This window comes from Neltuma alba, unplaced genomic scaffold, assembly GCF_004799145.2.
Source record: "Neltuma alba isolate B1F8T4 unplaced genomic scaffold, ASM479914v2 tig00011650_pilon, whole genome shotgun sequence".
Classification (NCBI taxonomy): Eukaryota; Viridiplantae; Streptophyta; class Magnoliopsida; order Fabales; family Fabaceae; genus Neltuma; species Neltuma alba.
In genome coordinates, this window is record NW_021636298.1 from 105,279 (window position 1) to 120,210 (window position 14,932).

At 38.3% G+C, this 14,932-nt stretch overlaps 2 protein-coding genes across 2 annotated transcripts; one reads left to right on the forward strand and one right to left on the reverse strand.

Annotated features, from left to right (window-relative positions):
* Window positions 1–1,214: 1,214 nt before the first annotated feature.
* Window positions 1,215–7,931, reverse strand: LOC114716302 (pumilio homolog 2). The gene is made up of 9 exons (XM_028901287.1): window positions 6,731–7,931; window positions 4,275–5,806; window positions 4,027–4,168; window positions 3,825–3,932; window positions 3,497–3,709; window positions 3,303–3,413; window positions 2,609–2,803; window positions 1,791–1,965; window positions 1,215–1,631 (listed from the first exon to the last, which is right to left on the reverse strand). The coding sequence occupies exons 1-9, from the start codon at window positions 7,367–7,369 to the stop codon at window positions 1,594–1,596; spliced, it is 3,153 nt and encodes a 1,050-aa protein (XP_028757120.1). The 5' UTR covers window positions 7,370–7,931; the 3' UTR covers window positions 1,215–1,593.
* A 4,454-nt stretch (window positions 7,932–12,385) lies between these two features.
* On the forward strand, window positions 12,386–13,516 carry LOC114716329 (E3 ubiquitin-protein ligase RDUF1-like). Its single transcript, XM_028901317.1, has one exon. The coding sequence runs from the start codon at window positions 12,386–12,388 to the stop codon at window positions 13,514–13,516; it is 1,131 nt and encodes a 376-aa protein (XP_028757150.1).
* Window positions 13,517–14,932: the final 1,416 nt, after the last annotated feature.

Here is a 14,932-nt window from a genome sequence, read left to right on the forward strand (position 1 = left end):
TGAGATTAAAAACCTTTAAATAATTGTTATTACTTTTTTATACCACTTCTTCATTGTATTAAAATTTTATAGCCAAACTTTTTCAATTTTTTAAACGAAGTTTTTTGAAATTTTTCCTCCTTCTCTCCCTTCCATTTCTCTCTCATACCAAATATTACATAAGCATTCGCTTTCAGTGACGTACATCACTTACTTCATACCCCTATATTATTTCTTTCTTTTTCTCCCCCCTTTCTTGGGTGCAAGAATGACGCTTAGCAGTCCAAGAAAAACAAGAAGAAAGTCATATCAGACTAAAAACCAATAGAGACACTGACCGCCTCTTTCAAAGGACACACCCTATTCATCAGCTAATAATTATCACCTCCCCCGACTTCCGTCCCCGTGCCGTGGGGAAGAAGCCTAGTGGCTACTGGCTAGTGATATCAGATGGAAGTTTAACGTTAGCAGCTTCCAACCACGCAAATCGCAACTTCCCACCATGGCGCAATCGATATGGCAGCATTATTCATTATTTTCAATTGATTTACGACTTTGGAGCGACCAAGAATTCAGGATTATAAAGAGAGAGAATCTTGAGAGAAATGCAGCTAACGATCGAAGAAAAACGTCGGAAACAGGGAAGAGCCCGAGGGTGCAAAATGATCATGACGTGGTTTGGATTTGGAAGACGCAAACAATCCCCCAAAAGCCGACTAAGGCCAAGTCAAATTCACACTGAAATTGCTGAATTTCTTTCCGCAAACCTCAGCCCGCTTCTGTAAGCACATTGCTTCTTGGTTCGAGATTTCCGATGAGCCAGTAGTTCCATCTCTATTCCTTTCATTTCAGGTTAAGTGATCTCTCTATATAAAGCGCGTTGCTGAGATCAGTTACTAATTTGTTGGAAGACTGAGTGTTCGAAATTTATTGGCGAGTGTCTCTCCGCGAACAGAACATGATAAAAGCACTTCGACACCATGAGATTCACCTCAAGGAAGAAAATAGTATTTGGAGCAGACACGCGGCATAAAACCGAAGCGGCCCCCTAAAAAACCGATTGTTTACCCGAATTCAAAAGAGTCGATATCTCTGCTTTGTTGACTTTTCTTTTTTCATCAAAATAAGGAGTCGGGCGGTACTTCAGATCTATATATATATGTATGTATGTATATATTTTCATCAATTCGATGGATGTAAGAAATAAGAGGACACAGTCAATAAGGCCGCCAAACAAGCATAACAAGAAAAATCCTTCCTCAATTAATGGGCCTAAACATGAACAGCTCTCCACAAGGCAACATTTTTGTACAGTCACGTCAACTTAAAAAACCTAGCTCAGCATCTTTATAATCTCTACAACCTTAAAAGTCCTTCGTATAGTTATTTGATCTACTCTGCAGGCGCATCAGCTGTGTTCAGGCATCTGGAACCCATTCCGCTTAATTTATACGTATAAACTTAACACTACAAAATGTACAGTTCTTCATTACAACTGACAACTTTATTGCCTATCTCAACAGAAGATAGGTTTTTCATCACCTCTTCTAGATGCAGGAAAAGCCCACACTCGCCCCAGTTAGCTGTACAAACAACCTTCTCTTTATATGCGCCCTAAGGAGGATGAGGAGACTGAGCAGCAATCCTCCTTTCTGCAACAAAAATTACATGTGATGACCAACTTCAACAAGCGTATCATGATCAATGCACATTCTTCATAAGCATGCACCTATATTACACTCATGGATGCAACCATGCTTGTCAGATACCAAGGATGTGTGAATCAGAAATATCATGGAATGAGTAAGTACCTCCAGCAGCAACTAGTTTCTCTACACGTGCAACAATATGCTTTCCATAAGTGTACTTCTTCAAAGCATTCAAATGAACCTTGATTCGCGAAAGAATCAGCTCACGTTGCTGGTCATCACAAGTCTCCAGCACCTTTTGTACAACATAATTTGCAAATTGATCTTTCATCATCGCCTGTAAATTAAAAGAGGAGGAATGCAGTCGATCATTATGCAAGAATTATGAAGAGGTTAAAACATCAATGCAAGAATGACATTGCCACCTTTTCGGTCAAGAGTTAAGGCATGCTAGAGGATTTGAAAAACCAAGGCACATACAATACCCGGGATCACTACTCTAGTAGAAGACTAAAACAAATAATGATTTTAATATGTTTAGAGGGGGAAAACACATTCCTTCATGATAACTACATTTAGGTGTCCATGTTCCAAGATGCAAAAATAAGACCGTCAACTTGCGTCTTTCACAAAACCTCACGTTAGTTACATTAAATTTTCATGCCCCCACGAATGATTAATCTCAACTCTAGTGAAGGAAATATTTGACAAAGAAGGAAAAGAAAGCAGGAGTCCAGGTTTTGCAATGAACTCAAAGCAATGACTTCTTTTTTGTTTCGTTGCGATGGCGCAGACTTCTGGGAGTAAAAGCATGAAGGATGCAAACCCGAAGTGATCATAGGTAAAAGGAGACTCCCAGTATCAACAGCCAGTGTCTCTCAGATGATTAAAATATGATAATAAGCATTGATTAGTTGCCACAAAGGAAAGAGTAAGGATTCATATATTGTCAAAAAGCAAAACTAAAGGTTCCAAGAAACCTGAAGGGGCTCATTTTCATCCGTGGAGCCAAGCATCTCATTCACTAGTAACTGGCGTTCAGAAGAATCTCCAAATGTCAAACACTTCTCAACGACGTTGGAGGCAAACTTCTGTTGACTCATTTGAACTATCTTGCCAGCTAATTCCTTTATAATCGCTGAACGCTCATGAGGCTTCCCATGTTCTAGCACATGCTGTTACAAAGGATAGAGCAAGACAGAATGAAAGATCAGTTCACAAGTATAAACTACAAGATATACAGATGCCAGCTGGAAGTGTTATATTAATAGTTACAGCAGCAAACAGATGCCCAGGCTCCAAATTACAAGACAACAAACCTTAGCACAGAGTGTATAAGAGTAGCACAGCTTGGATGGCATGATATATAACATAAATCAATATATTCAAATTCGATTAAAAAAAACTATAAAAGTAAATTGATAAAAAGCATCCGCTCCAAAGACATTCTTTAAAGGAAAAAAATTTTAAAAAAAATCATGAAAAAGTGAACAACTTCAACCAGTATAACCCAAAAAAGAAAGGGGGGAATACCACATCTTTTCTCTCAGAACTAAATTGCAGCAGAAAATGACAGGTAAACTACACAAAAGCTAAGAGTTGGATAAGCATCATTTAATTTCCATACCAAATTGCAGCTACTAGTTTAAACTAAAAAAGGTGAGGTAAATAAACCTGAACAACGTAATTGCCATACTGATCCTGAGCTAACATGCTAACAGCTCTCAAAATCTCATCCATAACTTTTTGTTGTGTCTTAGCATCTTTGCAGTGCTCCAGTACTCTCTGCCATTTAGAAAAGCATTATTATATGAACAGGGATTTTAAATGCAGAATAATCATAAGAGGAGCAACTTAAATAATCCTGCCTGTATAACCCGGCAACCATATGGATGGGTTGAAAGTGTCACAACTTGATCAAAAAAGGTCGAGACAATGAAGTGAATTGCATCTTCGGGGACATATTCTATACACTTCTGAATGACATGGTTTCCATTCTGATCACGAACACAGCGCATAACATTACCATCAAGCTCTTGAACCATTTTTATCTTCTGATCCAGATCAACAACTTCTATGGCCTAAAGGAGGATGCAGAGTAGGAGAAAGAAAAGGTAAAGTATGAGATATTGAAAACATTAAGGACAATAACCACATGAAAAAAATTTCCATTGCTGATACCCAAGCTGTCAATACCTTTTGGATCACCCGACAACCATACATTTGAAGGCTAAGGGTCAGAACGTGGCCAAAAAGCTTGTTAGCTAATTCTCTTCTCTGAGGTGCAAGTCCATGCTCAAAAAACTGGAATATACCAGAAATTATTCAAACCACGTCCATGAATAAGAATAAAAAGAATACAAACAGCATCAGAAAAAGAGAATGAATCTCATCTCACCTTCTGAACCACATAATTACCAAAGACATCAGTCATCAAAGCCAGAGCATGAGGCATAATTTCCTGATAAACCATGTTTTTTTCTTCTGTAGTTGCTTGTTCCAGTTTTTGCTGGATAAATCGACTCCCATATTGATCCGCACTACTCACAAGGGTAAAATCATTAACTTTAGTTTTAACGGATGAGAACATAAAAATTGAAGCATTAAAATTAAAGCATCAAAAGACTTAACAGACAAAATGTATACCTGAACTCAACAACATGACCAGAAATCTCTGAAAGCTCAAAACACTTGGTTTTATTACTTTTGAACTCTTCTAACAAGGAAGAAGCAAAGGTTTCGTCCATGTTGACTCCAGCATCTAGGTGCCATGGTCCCATGACACCCCCAGCTAAATTCCTCATCCCAGAAGCAAACCGCATATTCAGCTCGTTGTGCCTCACAGGACTGCCAGATCCAACTGGAGAAGTGGATACAACTGAGTTTGCCATTGGACTTCCTGGATAAGACAAACCAACACCAAATGCAGGATTTGCATAGTAACCAAGATGATTGGAGCCGCCGGATTTATTACCCAGAGGAACATTGTACTGTGACTTCTGAGGTGAGAGCATAGCCCCAAGATAGGCTTTTTGCAGCTCAAGTAAATTCATGTAAGAATTACCCATGTAGTTCCTGTCCATGGAGGGGTCATTCAGAGCAGCAAGTTGAGCTGCAGCATAATCAGAAGTTCTCAAGTACTGAAGATACATAGGATCAACGAAAGGAGCCTGAAGAGCAGCACCCGCAATTTGATTTCCCATTCTACCAAGACTATGTGCATCAGCCGCAGCAACAGCTCCAGAAGCCAAACCACCACCAAGAATTCTTGATTCCATTCCAGGTGCTGCCATTGCTGATGCTGCAGCAACATTTTCAAACAGGGGTGGCAGATTACCAGTGCCAAGTTGGTTAGCCATTAGGGATCCAGATGCTGGATTTCCAGCATAGCCACTGAGGCCAAAATTAGTAAATGATGAATTTGTGCTATCTAAAGGCTGGTATTGAGCTGGAAAACTGCCTTCACCACTAAAGGGAGAGGTAGGTGATCCTTTGAAATACGTATTACTGGAAGGAAGATTAGACTTCTGTAATTCAACTTGCCTATCCAAGGATGAGTTAATGTCAGAACCACTTCCATTCCTTTTACCAGAATCAGAGTATGTTGCTTTCTGCAAGTGCCCTGATTCAGACTTCTTTGAATACACATGTTGCTTGCCATGATCTTGACTTCCTTGAATACCAAATAGATATCTTTGGTGATTATCAACATCTGACTCAACCTGTGAGGGTAAATGGTTATCCCTATCTAACACACCATCTGCTGACAAATTCATACTAGACAATGCAGCCACCAGATTTGCAGACTCACTTATGCCAGATGAAGCGCCATTTAATGCATCAGGACTGGTAACACACCTCTTCTCTGCAGCAGAAACTCTCCCCCCTCCAATAGGCGTAGGGCAAGGACTGGGAGCCCTAGCAACAAGCTGCGGATCAGGAGTGGTGCTTCTTGATAAGGAAGATCCAAGAGCAGCAGCATAAGTATATGAAGATGGTGGACCAATATGCTGAGCTGCAGATGATCCCTGGAAGGCATCAGTAGTTGTGGAATCATGGCGTAAATGAGCCAGCTCAGCCTCAGCTGAAGCTATCATATCATCATTTTCGTTGAATGCATTACGGCTGGAAGGACGAGAAGGAAGGCCATGGACAGGTGGGTTACGCTCCAAATCATCCTGCATGGTTATTATTCATAATGATGGGTAGAAGTAACAAGGTAATGAATAAAGAGGCATAGGGAATCAGTCAAAACAGAAATGTGTTAAATTTGACCAAACATGATGACACTTAATAGCAGAAAGAAAAGTTTCGCCACAACATATACTCCGTCAGAAGGTTATGCTCTATAATCAACGTCTCAATATGCAAGAAAGAATTTATCACCAATTCAAACATATAATAGACTGAACGACATTAGGTAAAACAAAGATCATGATAATGTAATTAACATGTGTTCTGATTCTTTAATACTATAATACAGTAAAATTTACAAATGTGCCAAAACATATTATTTTTGGAACCATGGATATAAATCCCACACCTGCAACATATCACATGAGATAGCCAAGTCATAAACATTATGAATCTTACACTTCAATGTGATTTGAAATATTTGAATATTCCCAATTAAACTCATTGTGAATGAAACGAATCTACTGAAATAAAAAGAATGTACAGAACAATAACTATCAATTTTCAGCTTCTTCTTCTTCTTTTTTATAACTAAAAACGTCAACTAGTTCAGAACACGTAAATAAGTACAGCAAAGGTAGAACCAAAAAAGAAACATTAAGTTGAGACATTAAGTTATTTTGCCATTACCCAACACCATCAGCACTAGGTACAGGTAAAACAGTGTATACGCTAACTTCAAATAAAGTTATACGCCAAAACATTAGAATAACGTTACACAAATAAAGTTATACCTCAGAACATTAAAAGCAAAGTTATACTAATAAGTAGTTCATAACAAAACAGGTCAAAAACAGGAGCACCCAAGCAAGATATGCAACGCAGAAAAAAAGTGCTGCAGAGTCAAAAAGTAAGGCATCATGCTTAACCAGTTACAAAAATAAAAAAGCGTGCAAGTAGAAAACCACCTGAAAAATCTCGGCAAGGCTCTTTTGTTTGCTTCCAAGTCCTAGACCCGGCAAACCAATCAGCCCATCACCACCCCAATCAGCCGAGCCTCTTAATTTTTCATTATCCACCTTACTCTCTTGTTTTTGCAAGTGAAAACCTGGAGGAGTTGAAAATAATGATCTACTTCCATTATCATCTGCCCTATTAACCTTCCGCCTATCTCCAATTCCACCAACGACAGAAGCTCCCCCTTTTAATCTTTGTGCAAATCTCCAGTCCTCCTTTGATAGCAACGGAGGTGGAAGCCGGGGGTTCAAATTCACATTCGAGTAATAGTATGAAAGATAAGCTGGATCAGACCTAAGCTCTTCTTCAGACGCAAATCCATTTCCATGTTTACCACCGGAAAACTCAGAAAGGGCGGCGGCGGCGGCGGCGGCACCTCCGCCGCCAAATAAGCCTCCTACGGCACTTAATGAACCCTCAACAGTCGGAGGCGCTGATCCACTTCTATACAAATTGAGTTCACGTTCATGATCGTCGGCCTCCTGACGACGTTGCTCGCGAAGCAACATCCCAACCTCTTTCTCGTATTCATCTCCGAATGACCCATCGCTAGCGCCAAGCATCGGTCTCCTTCCCAATTCAGACAACATTTTAAAAGCTGAAATTGATCATCAGACTTTCAACATCTGGAAATTATTCTCAACCCGATACAGCTCAAGACTGATCTCCACTCATAACCAATAATATTCAAACCCTAAACCCTAAAACAAACCCAAAACCGAAGCTTTTCCCATCTAAGAACCTAAAACTCATATAAACAACTTCAGAAATGCTCAATTTCAGCTGCTTCATAAATATTGGACCGAAGTAATTCCTGGAGCTGACAGGAAAGCTGAAGAATCTACAAGAAAACAGAGATTTCAAGAAAGAATTTACTTTTGCCTGAATTAGCTTTCATAATTATTGAAAACAAATTACTGTTCTTAAAGCATGTTATGTTGTTCATCTCATGTCCATAACAAGTATAGCAGGAACCTAATTAAGGTAAGAAAAGTGTGGCAAAACAGGAGAACAAAAAAAATAGTGGGATGAGGATTGATGCACGAAGATCAAATAAGGGAAGAATGAGAGAACAGTAATGTAAGAGATCAATCTGGCGGCTATTGGTTCTGACAAGAACCCTTAGGGTTTTGTTCCATTTTGGAGCGGATTAAATACAGGAAGTGATGGCAAACCCAACTTATACTTGGTTATGCTCTCTGAAATTTGGGTCCGAAAGTTTCCATTTTTCTCAATCTGGGAAATATCCAAAATATTTTATTTATTTCCTAAAAGTTAGGGGTAATTGACCAAGTGATAACCGACTGGTGTAGTAGAATCGCTTGCTGTTTTATTTCCTCGTTTTCCAGATGCGAGCGGCTGACACGTCGGCTTATTGGATTCGTTGGTTCAGTAAAACTGGGGCAAACAGGGGGTACAGTTAACTTCTTATAAAAAAAAAAGCAAGTACACTTAAATTGGCACCACTTCATTTCTTCCAGCTTCCCACCATTCTCTCTCGTTTTTTAGTTTCTTCGCCCTTTTTCCCCCTTTAATTACTCGGCTTCCAGTTCCCCGTACACAGCGCCGCCAAAAAACTTCCCAAATATAAAAAAAAATCCTCATTTTCCTGATGGCGTTAATACCTTCCTTTATTTTTTGTTTATTCTGCTGCTACTAAATTGGTAGGAAAAAAAGGAAAAAAAAACAAAAATTTCCCTAAATTCAGTGCTGGTTGGGCAATTTATTGACTTGTGAAGAGCTAGCTTTTCATTGATTTAACTGAAAATTGCTGACCTTTTACTCGCCTAGTTTGATGGGCAGGAATGAGGTCACCCTAAAAGGAAAAGCCATCCGCTGAGAACGGGAAAACCATGTCAGTAACAGTAGAAGGGCGCAGTAAAAATATGTATATAAAAGAAGGGGGCGGAGTGCCATGCATGTCGAATTATATTAAATTGAATATATTATATAACCCCTTATTTGGGCAGTGCTGATTCGGGTTCGCATCTACGGTCCTTTCCTTTTGTGGGGTAGTACTCATCTTTCGAGTTTTGTAGAGGTAAGAAGAGCATGGCGCATAGTTGCATCAGCTGTGCGAGGAAGTAGGGCTACAATTCAGCCAATAGTTTCACTAACACACAGCAGCAGAGGGACGGACTTCAGCTGACAATACAATCAAATGCCGAAATGGTGAGTGAAATATCAAAGTGGGGGATGACGCAGCCAGAAGCCTACTTTGAGCATTTTATCCGATAAGCTTAAGTTTCGCAACACAGCACTACACACACGCGTCTCTGGCTCAGCATTTCGAGTGGGCTACATCTGCATGTAGGTGCATAGACTTCAACTCTGTTAATTAACGTCTCTATTCATTTAGGATCTGTTTAGAACAGTGATTGAAAAAGTAGTTTATTGTGAATCTGACTTATAAAAAAGTAAAGTTGGGTAAAAACTAAATTGGATAAACTAAATTGTGTTTAGATTAGAATTCAGAAAAAGTTAGTTTACAAAAGTGAGATTGGTAAAAAATTATTTGAATTATGGTTGAGTAAAAGTAAGTTTGATTGTAAAATAATCAAAATATGTATGAGTTTTAATAAATAATAAAACATGATAAAAAAATCTATTCACATAATACGATGAAATTAAAATAATTCAATATGAAGAAGTCAAATTTAATGAATGAATTAAATTTTAAAACTTTAGAGAAATCATAAAAATATTTTAAATATAAAGTAAAATATGAAAAAAAATGAATTAAGATAATATAACGAATAAGTGAAATTTAATAAGTCAATTAAAATTGAAAACTTTAGAAAAATCATAAGAAATATTTTAAATATAATGTGAAACGTGATAAAAAAAATTTTGATTGTTTAATCATAACAAATAGTACACGTTTTAGTGTTTACTGTATATTTTCACTGTTTGAATTTCTGTAAAAATATGTTTAAAAATTATAATACTATAAATAAATTTAGATGGACAAGTCTTATGTTCATGTTACTGTATTTTTATTTTCTAAAAACAAACATTTAATTTTAAAATAAAAATAAATAATTTTTACCTTCTAAAAATAAATAAATTGCCTACCATCCAGACGTGAAAATACAATATTGAAAAGACTGACACCAATTTCATAATTTCCAAAACCAAAAAATCTGCCCAGACGAAAAAGCTTTATACGGAAAAAAAAAACCTCTATTATTATGGCCTTTGGGAGAAATGAGGGAATATGGGCAGAAGTGAGAGAAAAAAAGCTCGGGTAGAAATGAGAAAAATTGCCTCTGACACGTCACAACGGTTAAAGGCAATAATAAGTAAAACCAGAAAAACTGGTCGAACCCGTTTAGACCCTAGAATTATAAGGGTCGGGTTTGATATTTTTCCCTTCAAATGGGAATAAGCCTTGGAGGACTAGCCCTGTAGGGCTGAGGGCTTAAAAGGCTAGCTCTGGAGGGCTGCGAACCGGCCTGTTTAAGCATTTTATAATTTTTTTAAAAATTTTTTTATATAATTCCAATGTTATTAATTTTTTACATTGTTAATAATATTTTAAATATTTAGTTATTATTATTTTAAAATTAAATTTACTTTTAGACAATAATTTATCCAATTAAATTTTAAAAAAATGAGTTAATTTGGACTTTAATAATGATTTGATTTATATTATATGCGTTGATATTTTTAAACTATATATATTTGATAATAGAGTATTTTTATACTTATATAACATGTGATTCTATAATTTGAATTAGAAATTCATGAGTTTCAACAACAATGTTTATCACATTAAAGTAAAATAATAGCTAGATTGTAAAATTTAAAAGTAAAATTCCTACAAAGAAGGAAAAACTTGATATTTTTGTTACGAAAAAAAACATACTTATAAAGAAGAGTAATTAATTATAGTGATGATAAAATTTCAAAAGATTAATAATAGTGTTTATTTATTACATAATTGCACTATAGATAAAACTTTTAGATGTTGTTATCTTGTTAACGAATGTTTTAGATATTCTTGGATGTTTATGGATATTTATATATGATGATATTTTATATTTGTGACTTAATTTTATTCATATTTATGTCTTTTATTAATAATTTCATTAGTTTATTTTTATTTTTTATAAAAAATATGATAAATATAAAAAATAATATTTTTTTAAAAGGGCCAAAAGCCCGCAAGCCGGCCCTAAGCCCTGTAGCTTAAGGACCGGCCTAGCAAATTGGAGTATTTTTAAAATTTCAGCCCTAAAGGGCCAGCCCTTTTAAGCCCCCTAGCCCTGAAAGGCCGGTTCGGCTCTGATTCCCACCTCTAATAATAAGCTACAAAATCCAGCTTCTACTGCAACGCATGTTTTGGAACTTACTTTAGATAAGCTAAAATTGGGTTGAAACCCTTCCAAACACTACCCAAAATTCCAATCGGGCTTACAGTTAATATGTGAGGGTGGGAAATAAGCCAGGAGTTAATAGTATTATTATTGCAAGATATTCGAATACAACTTCTCAGTATTTTACTGAGGAAGCTAGGCTTTCAGTGTTCCAGGAACTTCTCTGGTTTTTTTTTTTTTTTTTTCAAACGAAGCAAAGCCAAATCACTTGCTTCTTGAAAAGTTGCACTTTAATTGGAAAAAAAATACTGATATTAGTCTCAGTTCAATACCAGCACTTACTTTAAGAATGCTCACTATTTGTTGTATCAAAAAAAAAAAAGACGAAGAATGCTTACTATTTGGGTCTGATGGATGAAGAAACAAAATAGGCAGACGAAAATTGCAAAAGTGGTGCCTACTCCCCACCCTAAAAAAAAAAAATTGAGATCGTTTGGGGGACACGTTGACATCTAAGTCCACATACAGAGGAAGTTACCTAAATGTCCTGTCATTTTTAAACATCTGCCTTGGTTATTAGGCGTCCCTATGTGGAAATTAGGAGTTTTTGTCCCCCAAAAAGCACGAAGAAAAAAAAAGTAGAAATGTTGGTTTAGGCGATGTGCGTGCCCAAGAAATGGGGAACGTGCCATCATGACCAGCCACGTGGTTGGGTTGGCTTGCGGCGGCCTTCAGACTCGGGTCTAGTGTAGAGAGGCTCCAGCCCAAGTTATGAAAACGGAAGGATTAGGCTATCCATGAGTGCCTCCAGAGAGAATTAATTGCTCTTCGGACTTTCATACGAGTATTGTTTTGATTGTGCGATTTTTTTGTCGGCCAATAATTATGGGATTCCAACTCATCCGTGTAATTTAGAACTTGCGTGTTTTGATTAAATGAAATGGTTCTTGTGATAAATAAACTGGAATTGAGGTAATAATGGACTTTTTCAGCATCGATGGGGACAAAAATAGTTTCAACAAGACACTGACAAGTGTAAGCATGGTTGCATCCTGACCAAAAAGAAAGGCGAATGCTTTCGGAAAATGCCGTTTACTGCTGATGACACAGAGACAAGCGGGTGGCTCCTTCGTCGTCCTTCCACCTCTCTTGGCGTGCCTCATATTGTGTTTCTCCTCTTCATACATTCATACTTCTTATTCTCTCCCTCTCTCTCGCTCTCCCCACCATAAGCGCCTATGCGAGTGAACTCCTAAAACTCAGATCTTGAGCCTCAGAGAATCCGGCATGTCATCCCCAACGGCATCGCACTGGTGTTACAGGTGCTCCCGCTTTGTTCGTCTCTCCAATGCTCAGGACCACATTTCTTGCCCCTTCTGCCGGAGTGGCTTCGTCGAAGAGATCCTGGCCAACCCATTATCGGACCGTCGTCTCAGCCCATCTCCGTCTGCGACCATGTCCATCTTCACCCTTGAACCTCAGAATTCCTTCCATTTGAGGAGACAAGGGCTCCGGAGGAGAAGCCGTAATGCCGGCGGCCACTCTTCCTTTAACCCGGTGATTGTTCTTCGCGGACCCGCCCAGGGTGGTGCTGGAGAAGACGGTGCAGGTCATGAAAGAAGTAGCAGCTTCCATCTGTACTATGATGACGGTGATGGCTCCGGTCTCCAACCGTTACCGCCGAATATCTCGGACTTATTGCTCAGGTCAGGCTTCGATCGGTTGTTGGAGCATTTTTCTCAGGCAGGAAATAATGGCCTCGAGCGGTTGGAGAACCTACCGGCGTCCAAAACGGCCATTGGATCAATGCCGACGATTGAGATAGGGGAGGGCCATGTGAGTACGGATACACACTGTGCCATTTGTAAAGAAGCGTTTGAGCTCGGTTCAGAGGCGCGAGAAATGCCTTGCAAGCACATTTACCATTCGGACTGCATTGTTCCGTGGCTTTCAACGTGCAACTCGTGCCCTGTGTGTCGCAACGGGTTGCCTTTGGATGGAAACAATCGGGAAAGCAGAGTCTCCAGGCAAATCGATGAAGAAACGATTGGATTGACGATATGGAGGCTACCAGGCGGAGACTTCGCCGTAGGAAGGTTTCCCCACGATGAAGGTGATGGAGAGAGTCATTTGCCAGTTGTATCCACAGAAATGGATGGTGTGCTCAGCGCAAATAGCGTTCCTAGAAGAGTCTCCCGAGCAATGAGAGGTATCAGACTTCACGAAAGTCGTGGATTGAACAGAATATCTCGCAACTTCTTGGCATTCTTCGGGAGGCTAGGGTCTAGGTCAACTTCATCCTCCTCTTCATATTCCATTTCTCAAGATGGAACCATGAGTAGAAGCCTCAGGCAGTTGAGTTCGGTATTCACAAGGAACTCGCAGAGCCAAAGTAGAAATTGGATAATGGAAGATTAAATAGAATAACTCCAGCAATTTCTGAAAGGAAAATTTTTAATCAGAGCATACACTTTCCAGTTAAGAAATTTATAGTGAAAATATATCAGAGGATCATCAACTGTGAACTATGAATCGTCAAAGGATGAAATGTGAACTATGGGAGAGCTGGTCTCTTGACGATTGGGCTCAATAGATTTCATCAGAAGCCAAAGTTTTTGGTTCCGTGAAAATACTCATCGGAGGGGGCAATTTTGCTCCTGCAGGTGTCGCTGGAAAAACAAGCATATGCGTACTAAACGAGATGAGCTCGGCTGTTGCAGGGCAGTATGCAGGGCATAAAAGTGAAAAAGACGGAATGCAATCGTATTCCTTGTGTTTCTAAATTATGGATCCATTTATATCGTATTTTATTTACTTGCTTGTTTTTTTTTTTTTATTGTTATTCAATCGATACTGTTTTGTGAGCTCCCTTTCGACTTGTCGCATCATGTCCTAACAATTTGCTTATACATATTTTAGGTTGTTTCTGTTGAAGTTGACATGGGAAGAGGAGGGAATGCAGATTGAATAGAACGGCAGAAACCTTAACTAACAGTAAAATAAAATTTGATCATATTTTCTAGAATTCAATAGTTGGATTAGCAATTTGGAGCCTGTTTAAGATAGCGGTGAAAATTCCTTATAAGTATGTTTCACGTAAATCAAGATAAAACTCATCTCACATATTTATTTTGTATTCTGTAAATTATGATCGAAAAACTACTTATAAGCTGTTCCGAACAGGCCCTTAATTAGCTAAGACCTTGTGATTTAATCCTTCATCTGTATGGTGTTTCAAATTTTCAAATTGGATACATGATTCTGAATTTTTGAATGACTATTCAATGGAGTCAACTTTTTAAGACCCTGTTTTGTGGTCTTTGATCAAGAAAACAAATAATTAGCCATAAGAGTTTGAAAAGTGTGTCAATATTATTGCTTTGAAATTTCATAGTCGTGACAAATATAGTTGCAAGAACAATCACATTAGTGATCAGTGCTTTAATTTCTTGCAAAAATTATTGTTTCATATCACCAAATCAAGGGTTGCGTTTCTTCTAATTGTTATCTACCCCATACGAAGCACAAGTGGTCACGTTCTCCTAGTACTGGGGAAAAAAAATGCTACATTTACAATCCGTCGCGTCGGACACTGTACCATACGACCTTCACTTGGGAAGCTCCAATCCAATGGCATGGGGCTACAAAACCTGTTGCATTCCAAGAGGGCATGACAATGACGCAGAACTTCAGCGTAATGTGGATGTTTTCCTATTATGTTCTCCATATGCTAAACCGACGCAACGATTAGACATTACTTTCTTTTGGAGTGACATGATTATGGAGTGGATTATTGGACGGGCGATCCAGCATGACTCTGCCCCATTCGAACTT

Bases quoted from the DNA above. Each gene is read 5' to 3' on its own strand.
- LOC114716302 (XM_028901287.1), bottom strand. From the start codon at position 7,369: ATGTTGTCTGAATTGGGAAGGAGACCGATGCTTGGCGCTAGCGATGGG. The intron at 5,807-6,730 runs GTGGTTTTCTAC...ATAACCATGCAG, and splicing joins GCCTTGCCGAGATTTTTCAG to GATGATTTGGAGCGTAACCC. The intron at 3,710-3,824 runs GTATTGACAGCT...ATCCTCCTTTAG, and splicing joins GTTGTCGGGTGATCCAAAAG to GCCATAGAAGTTGTTGATCT.
- LOC114716329 (XM_028901317.1), top strand. From the start codon at position 12,386: ATGTCATCCCCAACGGCATCGCACTGGTGTTACAGGTGCTCCCGCTTT.